This window comes from Planococcus citri, chromosome 5 (assembly GCF_950023065.1).
Source record: "Planococcus citri chromosome 5, ihPlaCitr1.1, whole genome shotgun sequence".
Lineage (NCBI taxonomy): Eukaryota > Metazoa > Arthropoda > Insecta > Hemiptera > Pseudococcidae > Planococcus > Planococcus citri.
The window spans coordinates 7053300-7073817 of NC_088681.1; the positions used below are offsets into that span (position 1 = coordinate 7053300).

A 20518-nucleotide genomic window follows, 5' to 3' on the forward strand; every position below is an offset into this window, starting at 1 on the left:
GCTTACCTTTGAAAAAAAAGGAGACTTTTGAAAAAAAATTTCCGCAGAAGAGCGGAAATTCAGAGCATTTTTGGGAAAAACGAAGCCTTTCTAGTAATTTTTGGCAAAAAAGTGAGTTTTTTTTAAAGTTTTCATTTCAAAGACAGCAGACCAGTTCCTTGGTATTTGAATATCTCGATCATCAAATGGAGATATTTCCTTGGATCAATTGGTGTATATTGAGAAAATCACGAAGCGATTCGGAATGGCTGGCTGTATGTCAGTAGATACTATATACTCCTATAGTAAAACAATCTATGAAATCAGACATCGAAAAAACGTCTGATTTTCCCTACCAATCAGCAGTTGGCGCACTGCTGTACATGTGTTGCCAGAGGTACTTGATTCGATATTTCATATGCAGTTGGCGTATTATCGAGATCCCTGGAAAATCCATCACCCAAAGATGTTAGCTGTTTGAAACGTGTTATTTGTTACTTGAACAGCATGATAAACTTCAAGTTGGTGTATAAATTTGATCCAACTATCAAACAGCTAGAATGTTATAGTGACACAGATTTCGCCGGCTGCCCTACTACATCTCGATCAACAACTGGCTTTCTGATCAAGTATGCTGATGCGGCGATTTCCTGGATCAGCAAACAACAGCAGTTGGTAGCAGACTCCAGTTGTGAAGCCAAATTGATCTCCGCTATTGAAGCATTGAAGGAAACCATCTGGATTTTGAGATTATTTCAAGAATTAATCAATCTGTCCACTGTTCCTGTGTTATTGGTGGATAACAAAAATGCCATTCGCATATCCAGAGGAAGTACTTCTTCATCCATGACCGAATTCGAGTAAATGTGATCGATGTTCAGCATATTCAAACTGAGCAGCAATTGGCTGATATGGTACTGACAAAGCTGTTGCATAGTCGGAGATTGTCAATCTTGCAAGAACAATCTGGGTTGATATCATCGATTGTCTAGATCATTGTTTGATAATTCTCGAATTAGGGAAAGTGTTAAAAATGAAGTAACAATTTGCGTCAACATTGTAATTGTTTATTTCTTTATTTACTTTGTAATTACAACTAATTTGTCATATTGTTGAGATAAAATGTAAGTATGTGCAAAGTCAACAAAAAACCTCCGATGACTTTTGTAATTTTCTATTCAAATATCTGATTTTCATTCGTTTAATATTACCGTTTTACGTTTTCAATCGCATTATGGCGATTTTCTTTTCATTCGATTAATGTACATATTGCACCTTGGGAGTAATATGTAAAGTTAAAGTCACATCTAGAGGTCTGCGCTGCCGACCCACGCCGCCGCCACTGCTGATGAATTCCTAAGGGGCTGACTTGCCGCCACCAAAAAAAAAATCATGGTGGCGCTCTGCCAGCCGCTGCCGCTGACGATTTTTTGGCGGAGTGAGTCAGCGTTGGGCTACTTTTTCATTGATTTTAGTCTTTTTCATTGATTTCAGTCACTTCTTTGTATTTTATAGAAAAATTAGAAATTGATGTTTCTTGAGGAAGATTTCTTATCCTGAAAAAATTCACTTTTTAGAGCTCACATAACAATAAACCAAGAAAATTCTGGGTTTTCATTTTTTATCGTACTTTGAGCCCTGTTTCATCGGCGTAGTGGGCCATGCCGGCGCACCAATTCACGCCGCCGCCACCGACCAATTTTACCCATTACGCCGCCGCTGTTTTTCCGTCGGCGCAGACCTCTAGTCACATCTCAAAAAAATGAAATTTTTCAGGAGAGTGATTTTCTTTTTTTAAAAAACTTGATTCATTATTTTTATCAACTTATAATTAATTGCGAGGAATGAATAGCACCTCATTTTAAAGATTGGGTATCTTACCTTCATTTAGCATAAGAACACTTTGAAAAATAAAATCTTAAAGAGGAAATATTTCAATGTTTGGAAAACATTTTTGAGTTATAACCTTTCATTAAAGTTGATGTGGAGACAAAAGGAAGCGTCCAAAAAAATTTCATGACAACAAAGTTGTAGAGAATTAAACTTCCAATCGACATAATGCAATACCACCTATAGTAAAAGGCCTGAGCGCTGAATCGTTATCACATTCTGACGTCACACCTAAAGGGGACTCGATTGTGTTTACCATTTGAATTTTAACGTATGTTTAAATGGCGAATTCGTGAAATTGAGTTAAACTTTCGTTGAAAATATTATTAAAATGATGAAATTTTAATTAGTATTCGTTCTAAAATGTGGTATAGTGGTGAAATATTGTTGTTTTCAATCATTGGTGGTGTTGGTTCACTTTCTTTTTGTACAATTCGCAATCTGTTTGTGTTGTGTGATTTGAACATGTAGATATCAACTATCAAGTGAATTGAAAAACGAAAACTGATGTGTGTATTATGTGCTTGTGTTTTACTCTTTACTGGAATAATGTCAAATGTCATAGTGAAATGAATAGATGTGAACCATAAAATCTACAATGGGTTTTAAATCTGCATTATTGAGTACAACCATCCAATCCAACTACAAAGTACTTACAATGGATAATCTAACCAAGATGAAGAAACCATCAACATCTCAAAACTGAAACCAATTAGCTGAAAGTGTTCTAGTCATTAATTTATCACTCAAGTTGGTTATCAATCACATTGCTGATGAAGAAACTGAACAGTAACCCCTGTCATGTGTGGTTTTATACCTGTAGTTGAAATGGAAATGGAATACATACTTCAGAATAGAGTTGATATCATTTAATTTTTGTGTGATTTTGACAAATTAACGAATCTTCGACGATTATTTTATTCTATTATTGAAATATGATGCACACATTCGAGATAAAAAAATGTATTCGAACATATTTACACTAATACAAAATGTACAATAAAATAAAACGAAATAAAATCGCCATAATGCGAACGGAAACGTAAAACGGTAATAATACTCGAACAGAAACGCGGAAACTCGAGTAGAAAAATCTAAAAGTCATCGGAGATGTTTGTTGACTTGATGAAAATGTAAACTATACAATGTATCTCGATAATACGACGAATTACGAGTAATTACGTAGTAAATAAACGATTACAATGTATACGCGAATTTTACATTATTTTCAACACTTTCCCTAATTCGAGAATTATCAAGCAAAAATAAAAACTGCTCCGTACAACATGAAAAAACGTTGATCATGTATCCTCGAATTCGGTCGATGTTAAAGATGCTTCGATAGCGGCGATGAACTCGGATAAGTAACTCGATCAGCTACCTGGATCCACAAATCACCGCGTCAGCATATTCGAATAAGTATACCAGATGTCGAGTGAATCGAACTCAAACATCCGGCGAGCTGGAACTCTAGAGCTGTCTGCAAATACGTAATGTAGACAGCTGACGTTTTTGTTGGTAGGGTTTTCCAGAGAGATATTGACGTGTCTCTGGCAACGTAACAGCAGCTCGTTTGCTGCTGATCGATGATCGAATAGAAATATCAGACTTATTGATGTCTGATTGCTTTCCCAGAGATCTTGAACGTAAATCCGGCGCATCGTTAGCGGCTATGGAACGGATCGCGGTGTCCATAGGGTCTTTCAAATTTGAACGAGGTTGGCTTCGAACAGCTTCTGAGTACGATTTTGTTGAAGCTTCAAATTCATCGTTGACATCTTGAGATTTCGAACGATTGTTATCACGTAATTTTCTCCATCTAGACAGAAGTTCGGTTTCTTCTAGATCGTCGCTGAGAATATCGTTAGCGTCATCGAATTCATCATTCTCGAGCGAAGAACTATTTGATGATTTCGGTGAGCTTTTCGGCGTCAATTTCGGCGAACTTTTCGGAGTCAATTTGACCGAAGATTTCGACGTAACAGGCGATGACTTCGATGTAGAAGGTGAACTTTTCTTCGCATCTCTGATTTTGGTATCGGTTTCAGTATCAATCGGATCTAACAAATCTCGATTAATCGGTAAGGTAACTCGTTGGTCGCAATCTCCAAGTTTCTCGTGGAAAGTGACATCTTTCGAAATAACAATGTCACGTTTCTCTGGAACGTAAACTCGATACTGCTCATCACCATCGTATCCGACGAGGTAACCTTCGAGAACCTTTTTATCCAGATTTTGACGTGACTGGATTGGAACGTTAACATAACATTTCGAACTAACAATTTGAAGATGTTTTATTCGCAGTGATATACCAAACCACATCTCGTAAGGAGTCGAACCATTGATCGATGATTTGCCTACTCGATTCAGCAAATACGAAGCGGTGGTAACGAGTTCAGCCCAGATTTCGATCGGATACATAATCTCTGGATTCGAATATTTCAATGTTCTCGCCAACTCGATAATCGCACTGCTACCGCGTTCAACAGCTGCATCTGGCGTAAAACGATGACAAACATCGAACTCTCGTAATACTGAACGTACCGCTTTGTTATCGAACTCACCTTGGTTGCTAGACTGGAATTCTAACACTCGGTGACCAAGGGCGCGAGCTTTGAACAGTACCTCTCGAACGCAACGAGATACTACTGCGGCGGTTTTCTCCTTTTCGACGAACGTGTGATGATAACTCGAATAATCATCTTTGATAACGATGAGATATTTGCGACCACCAAAGGAACAATCGAATGGCCCGCAAATATCACCAGATAGCAGCTCACCAACTGCTCCGGTCGATGAACGTTTTTCGAACGTTTCGCGATGAACTTTATCGAACTGACAGGGATTGCTCGAATTGGTTTTAGTATCCTGCGATCGTTTCTTCAGGCCCAATTCTGCAAGTTTAGCTCGAACGTGATTTTTATCAATATGGCCCCATTGTTCGTGATAAAGTTGCACGATTTCGCTGCTCTCAACAGCATTCACCTGAGGTTCCGGCAAAATGGTCTCGAACGACGCTTTGAAAAGAGAACCATTTTTCGATCTCGTACCGGTGAACATATCGCGATTATCTGCCTCGAATTTGCAGAACGTAGGATTCGAATAAAATCTGCTCTCTGGCTTTTTATCGTGAGCCGCGACGACTGAGAACAAATTCTTCGAAATACCTGGAACATACCATACGTCAGTCAAACCGAACTTGACAAGTTGACCATTTACGAAGCTAGCAACTTCGATCGATCCATGACCAACTGCTGTGACGCGACTGCCAGCAGCTTTGACGTAATTCGGTTTTGAAAATGGCTCGTACGTGTGAAACCATTCCCGATTCGACGTAATGTGCTTTGTAGCACCGTTGTCAATCCACCAAGATTGATCCGACGAAGATGTAACGAGATTCAGTTGCTCACAATCGGCGAGTAGAGCGCTTTTAGGTTCTGAATCGATATCGTTGAGTTTTGGCGAACAACCAGAAACGTTGGCTTGAGGCGACCCACGTAGAAAAAGTACACTGGTGTCTATTGGAAAATCAGCAGTGTTTCTTAGTAAGGAATTGCCACTAGTGATTTACTTCTCCTACTCAAAATTATGAGTGATGAATTACTGCTGATTTCTCAGTAGAGTAGCACTACTGATCCACATATGCAAATCAATGGTATTTCACTACTGTCTAGTATGTGTGTAGTAAATCACTACTGGCAATTCCTTACTAGGAAACACTACTCATTTCCAAGTGTGTGTCAGAAGTGTTTCACTACATGCTATCAGTATCAGTGGGGTGCAATAATTTTCAAAAATCAAAAAAATAGGGTTGGGGAACTTTATTTTGAATTTCCCTATCATCAATGTGATGCTCACGTCATGTATGATTTTTCCTGCCTATAACATTTTTAGAAAATTCCTACACCTATACCTCGCGGGGATTCGAACCGGGGACCTACGGATGTCTGACTACACAACCCTAACCACCTGACTACTAGTGCACTACAGTGGATAGGGCATTCAAAGAATATATTTGTTTGCAAACACTCAATTTCAACAGTTCATGAATTTGAATGTCAAAACTTGAAACTATGAATAATTGGTGAAGTTCTCAAGAGTGTCGAATTCATTTTTGAAAACTATTTGATCCCAAACTCAAAATGAGCTTCAGAGAGGGGGGAGGCACAAAATTGCAAATTTTTTAAAGAAGTGCGCTGTTGATGTCAAAATTTGAAATTTTAATGGCGCTGAATCAATTTTTAAAGACCATTTGACCCCAAACCCCAAAATGGGTTCCAGAAGGGGAGGTATACAAAAGTACAAAACCAAAAATTATCAAAAAAAATATATATGGGTATCAAAATCTCAAATTTATGGGTTCAGAATTCATTTTTCAAGACAATTTGACCTCGAACCTCAAAATGGGCACCAATGGGGGAGGTACAAAATTTTAAACTTTTTAAAGAAGTACATTATTGATATCAAAATTTGAGTTTTCAATGGCACAGAATCCATTTTTGAAGACCATTCTACCCCAAATCCCAAAATGGGCTTCAAAAGGGGAGGTACAAAACCAAAATTTAAAAAAAAAATTGAAAAAGTATGTAATTGATATCAACATTTGAGGTTTCAATGGCTCAGAATCAATTTTTGAAGACCATTCAATACCAAACCCGAAAATGGGTTCCAAAACTTGGGAGGTACAAAAATGAAAATTTTCCAAAAAAAGTGCAATATTGGTGTGAATTGAAAATTTGGATTTTCAATGGTGTAGATCAGACTTACTTTTTGAAAATCATTTGATCGTAAACTCCAAAACAATATCCACAGCGGAGATTCAAAACCAAAAATTAAATTTTCTTATATATTTGAACACAAAATTCATTTTTGAGAACGATTTGATCCTAACTTCCCAAAATGGACTTCAAAGGGGAGGTACAAAGTTGAAAATTTTCCAAAAAGATACAAAAATAGTACAATATTGGTATCAAAATTGGGATTTTCAATGCCCAGAAATAATGTTTGAAGATCATGTGACTCCAAAACCCAAAATAAGCCTCAAAAAGGTGTAAAATTGCAAATCTTCTCAAAAAAAATTTTCAATATCAGTATTAAAATCTGGATTTGCAATGGCACAGAATTTTTTGTTGAAGATCATTAGACCCTAAATTTGAATCTGCAATCCTTCATGTTCAAAATCGTATATACATAATCTGATATCTGCATAGCATTCTTCAAAACTTTTGAATTTTTTTCCTCTTCTCCCACCCTAATTGGGGTATTTTTAGTTAGCAGGGCAATTGGTTGATGACATCACTGGTAAGGTGTACGTTTACTAGTAAATAACTATATTAGACCATTTGTTCAGTAGGCAAACTGCAAACATGACTGCTGAGTGGTGCATTGTGTGATAAATAATTATTGATGTGTAGTAAAAAACTACAACACATCTACTGAGTTGTAGTAAGTAACTACTGAGCCATACTACTCTGTAGGTGAACACCATTGTTGAGTGGTTCATTGAATGGTGAAATATTACCAATGTATAGTTAAAAACTACTAATCTACCACTGAGCTGTAGTAAATAACTACTGAACCACTACTACTGAATAGGTAAACACCACTGTTGAGTGGTGTATTGAATGGTGAAGTATTATTGAGTAGTAGTTAGAAACTACTACTTTACTACTAAGCTGTAGTGAATTACTGCAGAAGTCACACTACCCTGCAGTGCAACACTACTGTCCAGTAATGAATCAAGTACTGAAAGCACTACTGATGTGGTGTGAATTACTACTTAGCACTACTGTTAAGTAGTGAATTACCACTGCCCCCTGTAAGTTTTTTCTACGTGGGGAACAACCTGAAGTATCCTTAGCTTCGAGCAGGAAAGGGTGGTTTACCGTCGTTGATCCACTGCGAGCACTTTTTTAGCCAGTGCCCTTTCCCGGAACAGTATTTACACACTTGAGCGTTTCTCTGATGATTTTGAACGGATTGATCACCAGACGTTTTCGCGACGACATTCGAACCACTCTTCTGACCAGATTTAGCGAACATAGCTTCGGATGACAATGGCAACGTTGAACTATGTACTGGTGTGACGTTGCGCTCGTGCATGATAAGCGAATCGGACAAATTACTTAGTGACTTATCAGCTTGAGCATTAAGAAGAAGGTAGCTCGATTTAAACGATTCGAAACGACTCGGAAGAATGTGTAATACTTTCGAAACGAATAAAATCTCCAACAGCTTATCGACTGTCTCGATTTTGCGATTTTCCAGACCAGCTCGAAATTCACGGTGTTGATTTTTGATTCGCGAAACAACAGAGGGCGCATCTTCGTAATCATTCCACTCGGTACTGAAGAAATTCAGGCATTCGCGGAATATTTGGTCTTCTGCCTTATCATCAAATTCCTTCGTAAGCACTAACCATGCTTCGCGTGCGGATAGTCTACCAGCGATTCGACTGTGTAGCTCTTCGGAAACGGTTTGGGAAATAATTATTTTCGCTTGGTGGGAAGATTTTTGCCATGTTGCAATCAACTTACGTGTTTCGGCGGCGTCGGCGGCGGTATCTGTCGATTTTGGTTCTTTGGGGCAGGTTGATTTACCTTCAACGATGTCCACGGCATTAAACAAGGCTAGTACATCGAGCACTTTATCTTTCCATGACGGCCAATCACTGGAACAGGATAGAGGCTTGATTCCCTTGATATAATCCATGATAACAATTAGGCGAATATGGATTTCAACAGCTCACAACTGCGATCCACACTCTGTACGTCGAATGATAACGCGCGATTAGATATCAACAGCTAACGACTGCGATGTAATTTTCAAATAATACAACCGCACATGAACCTTCGAATTCGAATTAGATAACGAACGGAACGAAATACATCTCGATTAGCGTTTTATCTCGAAAGGCACAGTGTAACGCCTCTGTAGCCCATAACCTATTGAAATATGATGAGCACATTCGAGATAAAAAAATGTATTCGAACATATTTACACTAATACAAAATGTACAATAAAATAAAACGAAATAAAATCGCCATAATGCGAACGGAAACGTAAAACGGTAATAATACTCGAACAGAAACGCGGAAACTCGAGTAGAAAAATCTAAAAGTCATCGGAGATGTTTGTTGACTTGATGAAAATGTAAACTATACAATGTATCTCGATAATACGACGAATTACGAGTAATTACGTAGTAAATAAACGATTACAATGTATACGCGACTTTTACCTTTTACATTATTTTCAACATCTATTTCACCAGTGAGTGTTATAATATCCGCCAGAAGTTATAATTTTGTCAAGTTTATGTATAAGTTTCATCTTAAATGTTGAATAACAGTGTTGTTTATAACCTAATTTTTTCATTTAAATCATTCCTACGTGATCATAAATTCATTGTTCATGTAAATAAAATATGAAAAATGAAATTTTCGCCAGATTTAATTCGTTTGAGTGCATTTTTCATTCATTTCTATAGTGTATTATGATATGTTAGATACGTAAGTACTCCCCAATAGCGATGACGTCACAAAACAGCGCTCAGGCCTTTTACTATAGGTGGTATTGCATAATGTCTTTAGTTTTTTTCTAGAGTGCTTAGTTTTTGGGTTTTTCTCAAAAAAATAAAATTTCATGATAGGGGAAAGTCTCCCAATAGTGCGCACTTAGTACCAAAATCGCTGTCATTCTGCCGCAAAGTTACCTAGGATCGTGATTTTTTGATATGTTGTAGCTGTATCATTCAGCTACATAATTCCAGAGTTTCAAAATTTTTCATTGATAACTGACTGAGAAATCCTACCTTGAGTAAAAAATGTCAAATGCGCACTATTAGGAGCCATGGGCTCCTTCAAAGTGCGCAGTAGGGTTCCTAATAGTGCGCGATGTGTAAATTTACTTCAAAAAAATTAATTCTTGACAAAAATCGCAATAATACGTTTCATTATCAGGAGAACACTGAGAACAGATATAAAAAACATGAGTACTTGACGAAAATTGCGAAAATATGTTTTACTATGAGTAGGGGTTATGTGTGAGCTTATTTCTGCATAGAAAGCCCATTGTTCAAGTATTCTTTCACTCTTAGGAATGTTTCTTCACTGAAAACTAACACCCTTTAGCCTTTTACAGGTATTTAACACTCCATTCTATCAAAACAAAAGTCAGGTAGTGAAAAACACAAGCGTGTTTACAGATTTTCTAGGATGCGCACTATTGGGAATCCATGGTTCAAAAATATCCTCTATTTCGTTAAAAATTATTTTTAAGAAAACGAAAGGATGAATTTTCAAACTTTTACAACAATATTAAAGAGGATAAAATTCCCTACAAAATGATATAATATAAGTTATCTCATAAATTTTTGCAATTCAACGAGAGCAATACAAATTGTGAACTTTTCACAAAAAAAAATTACATCAGAAATTGAAAATTCACATTTTTTGACTTTGCACACGTAAAATTTAGCCAAATGGCTCGTATGATACATCAAAATAATCGTCACGACATGCTCTTTCAAATGAGCTATCTCACGACTTTTTCAGTGGTGCCAATCGCGAGATATGGCGCTGCGCACTATTAGGAGACTGCGCACTTTTAGGGGACTTTCCCCTATGTGCAAATTCATTTTTCAGAAAAGTGATCAATTAAAAAAAAATTTTCCATTTGGTACAAACCAATAAAAAATGCACTCCTTGTGACTATTTCTAACTGACAAACATTCAAACAATCAAAACTATTTTGTTAACACTTTGTATGTATGAAATTTGCTCAAAAAAGGTGGAGTTTTTTGAGATGTGCCCTTATAACTCCAAACAACTTGCAATGTTGTTGAGATTTTGAGTTAGACCATTTGCGTTTTTTACAAGATCTAGATAATGTACCCAACTCAAAGTGTAATTTTTGGTTGAGGGGGGTCATACAAAGCCCAAAAATGCAAAAACATCAAAATCAATTTTTTTTGAGATGTGACCTTATTACTCCCGAGGTGCGATATGTATTTTGTATTCGTGTAAATATGTTTGAATACATCTTTTATTTTGAATTGTGCATCGTATTTTATTATCAGAAACAGAAAATTTCTGCTAAACATATGAAGAGCTCTATTCCAAAGCGGGCCAAGTCATTTTTTCTTCCAAAAAATGCGTTTAGAGTTTTCGATGCTGAAATTTGTTCTGTTTTCAAAGGTCGGTGCATCTTTCCTTTCTTTGGACATAGAACAATTACTTACAGAAAAATTTACTTTGAAAAATCGATGACTTAACCCACTTTTGAAGTGAAAATCTCCGTAAAACGTGCCTTTTTTAAAAAATGACTTAACCCACTTTGGAATAGAGCTCTTCATATATATTTTTGACAACTTCCGGCTCATCTTTGAAAAAAGGGAGACTTTTGGAAAATTTGTCACAAAAGAACGAGTGTTTTGAACATTTTTTGACATTTTTGGTAAAAAAAAAGTGCCAGTTATTTTAGGCAAAACGTAAGACTTTATTTTTTTGTAAAAAAAAATCGAAACTTTTTGGTAATTTTTGGCATAAATGGCAGAAATTTCGGCATTTTTTTTTACAATAAGCAAGACTTTGACAATATTAGCCAGAAGCAGCGCTTTCCAGAGATATCTGAGAAAAAAGTGCGACTTTGAAGCAATTTTAAAAAACAATTACTTTTCAGATTTTTTTGCCAAAAAGTAAAAATTGTTATCAATTTTTGGCAAAAAAAAAAAAAAAAAACCAAGACGTGCAATTTGTACCTACTAATAAAGCCTAGATTTTTGGCTGTTTTTGCCTGAAAACTAAATTTGAAAACTAAATTTTGTCAATTTTAGCAAAAAGCGAGTCTTTTTTAAAGCAATTTGAGTTGGATGGAAATTTTTGGTAAAAACAAGTGAAAATGAATGGCAATTCTTGACAAAAAGTGAGACTGGAAATTTTTACCAAGGAGCCAGTTTTGTTTTTGAATTTTTTACAGAAAAGCCCTATTTTTTTTAGCAATTTTTGGCACGAAACGACAGACACTTTGACGAAAGGTCAACTTTTTTCATGTTATTGCTGCGAGATGTAACTTTGACAATTCTGGCTAAAATCAGGCTTTCGAAACCAAAACGCCAATAAGGTGGCAACTTTGGTCTAAAATTTTAACAAAGTAGCCAAAAATTACTTCAATTTTCTCCAGGCACACATAAAAATCAACTTTTCAAACAAATTTTTCCATAGCACAATCGTCGAAATTAAATTCCGAATATAAAATAATGGCAATCAATTATGACCACAGCTCGATCAAAACAAAGAAGTGTAATTGGACCTCTTTCCGAACTTCGAACCCCGCAGAACACACGTCAACATTTGGTAATCAGCTCAGTCGCAGGTAGGCTCATCCAGGAATCTTTCTTCGTGACATCTCGAGCTTAAATTTTTAATCCTAATGAGGCATACATGAAGTAAGAAAGGTTAAAGAGGAGGGAATCCATGTTGACGTAACCACAACCACACATCGTCGTATAAGTATTTTGACGAAATTATGCCAAACAGCAGCGAGGGACAGTCTGATTCTGTAAAGTTGCTCTGAGAAGTCGAAACAACCTACTGCTCGCGGTTTTCCAAAATCTATAGGCACCTCAAGGAGTTATAGCACGTGTAGATAGCTGCGAAGCAGGAGTCCCGTGTACGAGTAATTTATTATGCGAACGATAATCGTGATTCGGAATAAAGTTACTCGTCGTGGTTATACCGCAACGTGTGCGATTCCATTTCGACTACCTGCGTTACCATTTCTCCGACAATAAGGGATGAAGAGGAGGCGGGGGGCAGTATCGAGAAAATCCCCCAAAAAAGAACCAAAATTCTCGTGCACCGTATCTACGAGTACGTACGAAAAAAGAGAGCCAAGAAAAGGTATACAGCAGGACGAGAACGAAGATGACGACAACGACGGTCGGCGGTCCGAAGTCCGAACCTGGTGGACACACGAAATCGAAACATTTCGTCTTTCTCTTTCGTCGCCGGTGTTATCAAACTTGGAACAAAGTATACGAGTATACGGGAGAGAAGGCGCCCATCGGTATGAGTGGTTTTTTTTTTCCTCAGCAACAACAACCAGCCATCCGAGCACGCGGTGGCGAAAAGGGGGCAACGAACGAACGCGGGGGAGGCCTTGCCCCTGCACTCGGCCGCCGCCTGCGCCTCGAAAGCGTATATATCCCGAAAATCATCGTAACCATAGAAACTCCGGGCGTGTACGTTGCTCTGGACATTGACAAATGACGTGGACGCCACTCGCTGCGCTTGGGGTGAGCGTCCCGGCGCATTTCGCAACCTCACCTCTTTCTCACTCTCTCTCTGTATGCTCCTCACCATCGTCGAAATACGACTACGACGACGTACACACTGTGTGTAAGTATATACGTACGAGTATAGTATACACTCATTTGTCTTCCCTCGAGCGCCCCTCACCCCTGGCTCTAGCCCTAGCCCCCGTGTAAAGCGTTTTGCCGAAAAACCGGCGTACGAGGCGCGGCCGCCGCCAACGTCGATTACCACCCTTTCGTCGCGACGCACTCTCTCACTCTGCAGTCAACCCTTATCGTATTTTCTCTATTTTTCGCGTGCTCGTGCGCGTCTCACCGCAGACTCGGCAGTAAGTTCTCCTCCGAGTACATTGCGCCTGCCTGCTGACTCTCCCCTCACATACCCCTGTTTCGACTCTTCCACGCAGGGCACCAGCTCTCCTGTATAGTTATACTATACGCTATATTGTACCATACCCATTGAAACGTGTACGCTGTACGCTGTATGTACCATCGTGTACTGTAACTCTTCCATTCCACTCTCATCCTCTTCCTCTCACCGGCAAATACAGCATTCCTTCTTGCTTGCCTTTTTCTCTCGTTCTTTTCCCAAAAATTTTGAATCGCTTTTAGCGACGCGTTTTCACAGTTTACGTTTTTCTTTACCTCTTTTCTATGCCAAAATACGATACTGTACGAGTATAATGATGAAAATTCGTTCGCACGCCTGTAAAACATTGTTACCAATATGTTTTTCAGATTTTTCCACGTTTTGATTCGAAATTTTAAGGCGATATTTTTATTGACGTCGAAAGGCAGGTTATAAAATTATCCAAATACTCAAAATTTGAATGGGCTGTAAATACCTACGACGATGTTCATCTTGAAACTTGAAGGGTCAGTGGAGATTGAAATTTTGTAAATTGAACCATACCTATAAACGAAATATGATAAAATAATTTTTTTTTGAAACTGACGGAGCGATACAATTTTTCAATCAAGCAAAATAACGAAGACTTCAATGACCTCTTTTTCCAATAAAGACCAACAATTGATTATTTCTCAAATAGGTAGATTTTTAAAAAAGCAAAAAAAAAATTAGGAACCGAAATTTGAAAATTGATGAAATTCATATTCATAAGGAGCTCATCTCAGATAGACTAGAGCCAATACCTAATGAAGTCAGACTTTCCTGCAAGTGGTCAGAAATGAGCCCACTGATTTCAATTCAAGTCATTTCAGTTCATCTCAGTTTAGTTTTTTTCCGCACAATTGTCAAACTTTGAAGCAAGATTGCAAAAAAAATAAAATAAAATGGATAATAAAAACAAAAATTCGGAATAACGAAAACTGAAACCGAAAATAGAAGACCTCGAAAACGAAACCGAAACATAAAAAATGGAAATCTCAAAAATATTGAGTTTAGTTTTTGAATAATCATAATATTATAGGCAGTACCATAATAGTCGAAAAATAAATCCCCTCTTTCTGCCTCGCCACAGCATCACTACTTCCATTTCCATTACCTAATACCGTCGTTTGAATTGAATTTTGAAACAAATATTCATAAGAAATTGAATTCAAACCCGAAAAAGAAAATCAGGTGACGTGAAAAACCGAAATTCGGCAAAAACAAAAACAGAAACTGAAAAATGAAAAATCGAAAAAGAAAATGGAAAAGCAAGAAAATGGAAACGAAAAACCTCCAAAATGACATCATCAAAAACAAAACTGAAGACATTATCGAAAAACCCCAAAAACAAAACCGAAAATGGAAACTTCTGAAAATGAAATCGAAAGTCGAAAACGAAACTTTAGAACCCTAAAACGAAATCAAAGAACCTTAGAAACAAAAACAAAACAGGAAACCCTAAAAAAAAACCACACACAATAACAAAATGGAAAACTGAAAACGAAATTGAAAAGCCCTAAAAACGAAACCACACAACCTCAAAAACGAAATCGGAAGCGAAAATACCAAAAAAACGAAAAACAAAAACTGAAATATAAGAAGGCAAAATTAAAAACGTAAATGAAAACCCTCAAAAATGTAATCCAAAGTTGATCAAAAAACCGGGGAAAAAACTGTACCTGGACCTACCACCTGAAAATGAAACCAAAAATTGAATAAAAACACTTTAAAGTCCCAATTACAGAAAACTGACAATTCAAAAAAAAAAAAAAATCAGAAATAAAATCAAACTTGGTACACATAATTGTAAAATCCTCAAAACGAAACTGAAAAAAAAAAAATGAGAACGAAATCATTAAACCGCAAAATTCAAAAATGAAATCGAAAACCAAATACAAAGTTTCAATACCTCCGATTTGAGATTCTACAACCTCATCAAAAATCTTGAAAACGAAAAAAATAAATAAATAAATAAATAAATAAATAAATAAATAAATAAATAAATAAATACAAAAAGTGAAAAACAAAAATAAAAACGGAAATATATAGAAAACCCAAAAACAAAATTGTAAAATCTCGAAATCGAAACTGAAAATGGAAAAACTAAAAAACAAGAAAGAAAACTCAAACTCAAACAGCATAAAAAAAAAACACAAAAAACGGAAATGGAAAATCGAAAAATCATATTGAAAACCATAATCGATATTGCAAACTCCTCAAAACAAAATCTAAAATCCTAAATAAACAAAACCACACAAACGAAAGAACCTAAAAAAGAAAATTGAAGATGAAACAAAATGAAAAATTCCGAAGAACAAAACCGAAAATCGAAACAAAAATTCCTAAAAACAAAACTGAAAGAGGAAAGCTAACGTAAAATAAAATTTAAAAAAATCCATAACTCCACAATGAAGGATCTATTTCTGTTTCAAGACTGATCAATCTCGAAGAAAATCTGTTTGCGGTAATGTTCATGCCAAATTTCAGTCTCCCAAAATCAACTAGGAGGGGTAAGTGATGTGATACAAGATTTTTCAAAGGTAAAAAAAAAAACAAAAAATCGGATTCTCCCCTCAAGAGTAATCTACGACGCTGATTTTTCAACATAAATATATTGTGTACATTTTCACCCCTTCACCCCTCTGAAAATTTAGGCTTCCACGAATTTTGGCTTGAGGCCAATGCCAAACCACACCTGAAAGAAAAATCAGTCTGATGAATAAGTCCAAGCATCAAATTCAAGATATTCTCACTAAAAAATTTAAAAAAACGATCATGAAGTTCCAAAGTTTTTTTTTCTTTCAAAAAAAAATTGTTAAAATTATTATTCTTAATTTCACCGAAAGAGGAATGTCTCAGTCACTCAGCACCGATTTTGCTTATTTTTTTTTCATCAAAACTAGCCCTCATGAAACATTTCAGTTGCATAAATGTATAAAATTGAGAATATTCTAAAAAGCTCTATAGATTTTTCAAAATTGCCCAAAAATATCAGTAATAGATGAACAAATCAAATCACTTGATATTATAGTAGAAAATCTCATTTCTAGTCTTACTTGAATTATAATCACGTTCACAAGCCTAATTCTGAAATGAATGAGACAAAAAATATTTTTGGAGGGTTCAAAATTTGAAAAAAAAAGTAAATATTGAAAATTTTACCTTTTTTGGCTCATATGCTAGAAGTAGCCTTCAAAACACGATTATGGTGGGAGAATGTGAGCTAAGTACAAAAGTTGAAAAATTCCCAACCAACTCATTTCAGAATTTCGAAAAATTCTTTGGTCACCAAAAACGTTATTATTACACTCACTTATATCAAAATCAGATTTCTATAAATAGGTATGATTGTAGTTCAAATATTTATGCAATTTTTGGACCAAGTATTGTAGAGAATTTAATGAACCTTCGTACAAACTCTCAATTTTCCGTTTGAACTGCTATTTTATTTGAAGCATACGTTTCCAAAACGCACCAAGTCCAAAAAAATATTGATAAGAAATTCATGGTACTTAGTACAATTTGAAAACATAGAAATGGCCCAAATTGGCTGATTTTTTGATATGTTGTAGCGAAGACCCTTGGGCACAACATATCAAAAAATCAACCATTTTAGGCTGCAACTTTATGCTAGATGGCCTTGCAACCTCAGAATCTTTGAAAATGGACTTAGTGCGTTTTGGAAACGTATGCTTCATTTCTTTATTTTTATTTTATTTTTTTGAAAGCCATTACAGGTTCCCATGCATTAGTAAAAAATCAGCAAGATCGGTGACTGAGCGATCAGTAATTTCCCTTTACTGGGAAATTTGAGAAAAAACTACCTTTGTGACTTCTCATGAGAAAAAAAAAGGACAAAAACATTAACAACTGCACGAAGACGTAAACAAGTTGTTTCACTCACATGTTTAATTTTGGTTTTAAATTCACTAAAAAAAAAAAAAGTTAAAAAAAACTCGATGAAGTCAACCATTGAAACCTATAGGTACTAGTTTTTACTTACTCAGCAGATTTACCAAATAATCCAGCATCTTTTTCAGAAACCATGATCCAAGTGCGACGGTCAACACGATGAACATCAAGAAAACACATTTAGGAGCTCAAAAAATATATAAATTTCGATACTCAGTTCGAAAATAATATTCTTGAAAAGCTTCAAATTTTATTTCACCTCCACTTCCATCATCAATACAAGCTCGCTAGATTTTTTCTAGCTATTAGACCAAGATGGTCAAAAAAAAACACAAAAATTTCAATACCCCACTACATATCTCGATATTTTCAAACATAGTCTTCACACCTCTCACATTAGGTACCTCAATATTTATCTCAGTTCAAAATATTTATACACTACTTACCATTCCATATCAACTTACGATTAGGGTAGAGGCACCAAATATGGACCACTTTTTTTTTGAGGATTGCCACATGAAAACTATAGGGGGTAGAAACCTCCACAAAGGCTTAAAATGAAGTTCCATCCTTCCACTAACACTGTACAAAACTTCAGGGGTGAAGGTCAATTTTAAGTATGTTTTTTTCATTGTTGAATGATGAGTGTCAAAATGACAGTTCAAAATTTTGGACGCCTAATATGGACCACCCATAAAATTTCAAAATAAACATATTTTCACATTTTTCAAAAGGTCATATTTATTTGTAGAAATGAACAAAAAAACTTATTCTAAACAGTTCAGGTTAATTTTGATTTTTTTTTTCAAATTGTTGAATGACAAGTGTCAAAATGACAGTTCAAAATTTTGGACGCCTAATATGGACCACCTAAAGAATAATTTCAAAATAAACATATTTATATTTCAAAACATCATATTTATTAGTAGAAATGAACAAAAAAAAAGTATTTCGAGCATTCCCCTTTTCAGCGGCTGTAAAAAATGAGTAAAAAATTCAATATCACAGGTGGTCTATATTAGCACACCCCATAAAAAAAAACTTTGCACCAAAAATTTCTGTACATACCCTCATTTTTAGCAAAAACTGATCACTCCAGCAGAAACTACATCCTTTTTTGATATTATAAACATCAATGACATTTAGAAAATTACACCACATATATATTTTAATAAAAGTTGAAAAACACACTAAAAAAATTTTTCAGTGTCTCAAAACAGTTTTTTGTAAATTTCTCAGCGAGTTTTGACATTACAGTTGTGATTTTTGTCTCATTCGTTTTTTTGGTGAAAAATACATCAGCATACATTTTTTCCTGACAGATTGCGCTAATTACCAACGAGAACGGGTGCTGGTCCATATTGCGGACTGGTCCATAATTGGTGCCCTTACCCTGACCAATTCAGTAGATTTTTCACTATTTTGCAGTAAAAAAACTACTGCTTTTAAAAAGGCAAAATGTCGTGACTGCTAAGCAGTGAAATTTCACTGTTTCAAATGAATTGATGGGAACGGAAAGGGGCTAAGTCCATTTTCGCACTTTTCAGGGATAACAAAAAACTGATTCATTTGAAAATCAAAAATTTTTGGTAAACATGCTTAAGGTCATTGAAAGAGGACCCCAAGACACAATTTTTAGCTCTGTTTAGAAAAAAAAATATTCACGTGCGCCGGCGCTGTTGCTGCCTAAACAAATGGGACTTAGACCCTTTCTGCACCCAATCGCCAAAATTTCTTTTGAAATTGCTCGGGCACGAATGGGGCTTGATTCTACAACTTTCAGTTCAGAGATTAACTTAAATTTCAAAAAATGGTCTTCTCAAAAATGTTAAGTTATTTTTCAAGGAATCAAAAAAATTTTACAAAAAAAACATAAATGCGGATCCGCCCTTTTTCTGCGCCCAAATACCACTTTCCCGGCAGTTTTGCGGAAATCTGACATCACCAGTCGATCCGTTGTACTTTGAAACCCCTATATCCGTGAAAATTTTTTTTTCCAAAAATGTGACTTGTTACCTTTCTGTTCCCACCGATTCAAATTTAGAGAGTAGATTTCGCACTCTGTAAGAACGGATATGTTCTTACTATCATCAACAGCAAACCAGTCCCTGTGGCACAGCACACCCACTACCTGGGCTTACACCTGGATTGTAAGCTGAATTGGCAAGAACATGTTAGAAAGAAACATGACCATATGAACCTACAACTTCAAAAATTTCAATGGTCAATTGGAAGCCATTCAAAATTGAGCTTAGCCAACAAGAGGCTAATTTACAAAACCATATTTCTCCCTGCGTGGTCATATGGATGTGAAATTTGGGGCATCACAAAAAGGTCAAATCGCCTTGTCATCGCTCATCAAGCGTTTCCAAAATAAGTTCATGAGAACCATAACTAAGGCTCTTTTGTTTCTCTCAAATGAGCAACTTCAAAGTGACCTCTGGCTCAAACCAGTAGACATAGTTATTAACCAAAAAGCGAACGCATAGGTGAACCAGCTCCATAAACACCCAAATTGTGAGGCTCTGATACTTTTAGACCAAAGTGATGACACAAGGAGGCTGAGCAGGCTCCACACATTGGACCTTATCAGCCTCCAAGTGCACTACTCATATAGCACCTTGGGAGTAATAAGGTTACATCTCAAAAAATAGAAATTTTAGGTACAGGAGAGTGATTTTCTTTTTTTTAAAAACTTGATTCATCATTGTTATCAACTTATAAATTAATTGTGAGGAATGAATAGCACCTCCTTTTAAAGATCTGGTGTCCTACCTTCATTTAGCATAAGAACACTTTGAAAATGAAAATCTTAAAGTAGAAATATTTCAATGTTTGGAAAACATTTTGAGTTATAACCTTTCATTAAAGTTGATGTGGAGGCGAAAGGAAGCGCCCAAAAAAAATTCATGATAACAAAGTTGCAGAGAATTAAATTTCCAATCGACATAATGTCGTTAGTTTTTTTCTGGAGTGCTTAATTTTTGAGTTTTTCTCAAAAAACTAAAATTTCATTATGTGCAAATTCATTT

General features: G+C 36.0%; 1 protein-coding gene across 1 annotated transcript; it reads left to right on the top strand.

Moving 5' to 3' along the window:
* Positions 1 to 244: 244 nt before the first annotated feature.
* Positions 245 to 843, top strand: LOC135847012 (uncharacterized). Its single transcript, XM_065366389.1, has 2 exons — positions 245 to 254; positions 404 to 843. Exons 1-2 carry the CDS (start codon positions 245 to 247, stop codon positions 841 to 843), a joined length of 450 nt encoding a protein of 149 aa, XP_065222461.1.
* The last annotated feature ends 19675 nt before the right edge of the window (positions 844 to 20518 follow it).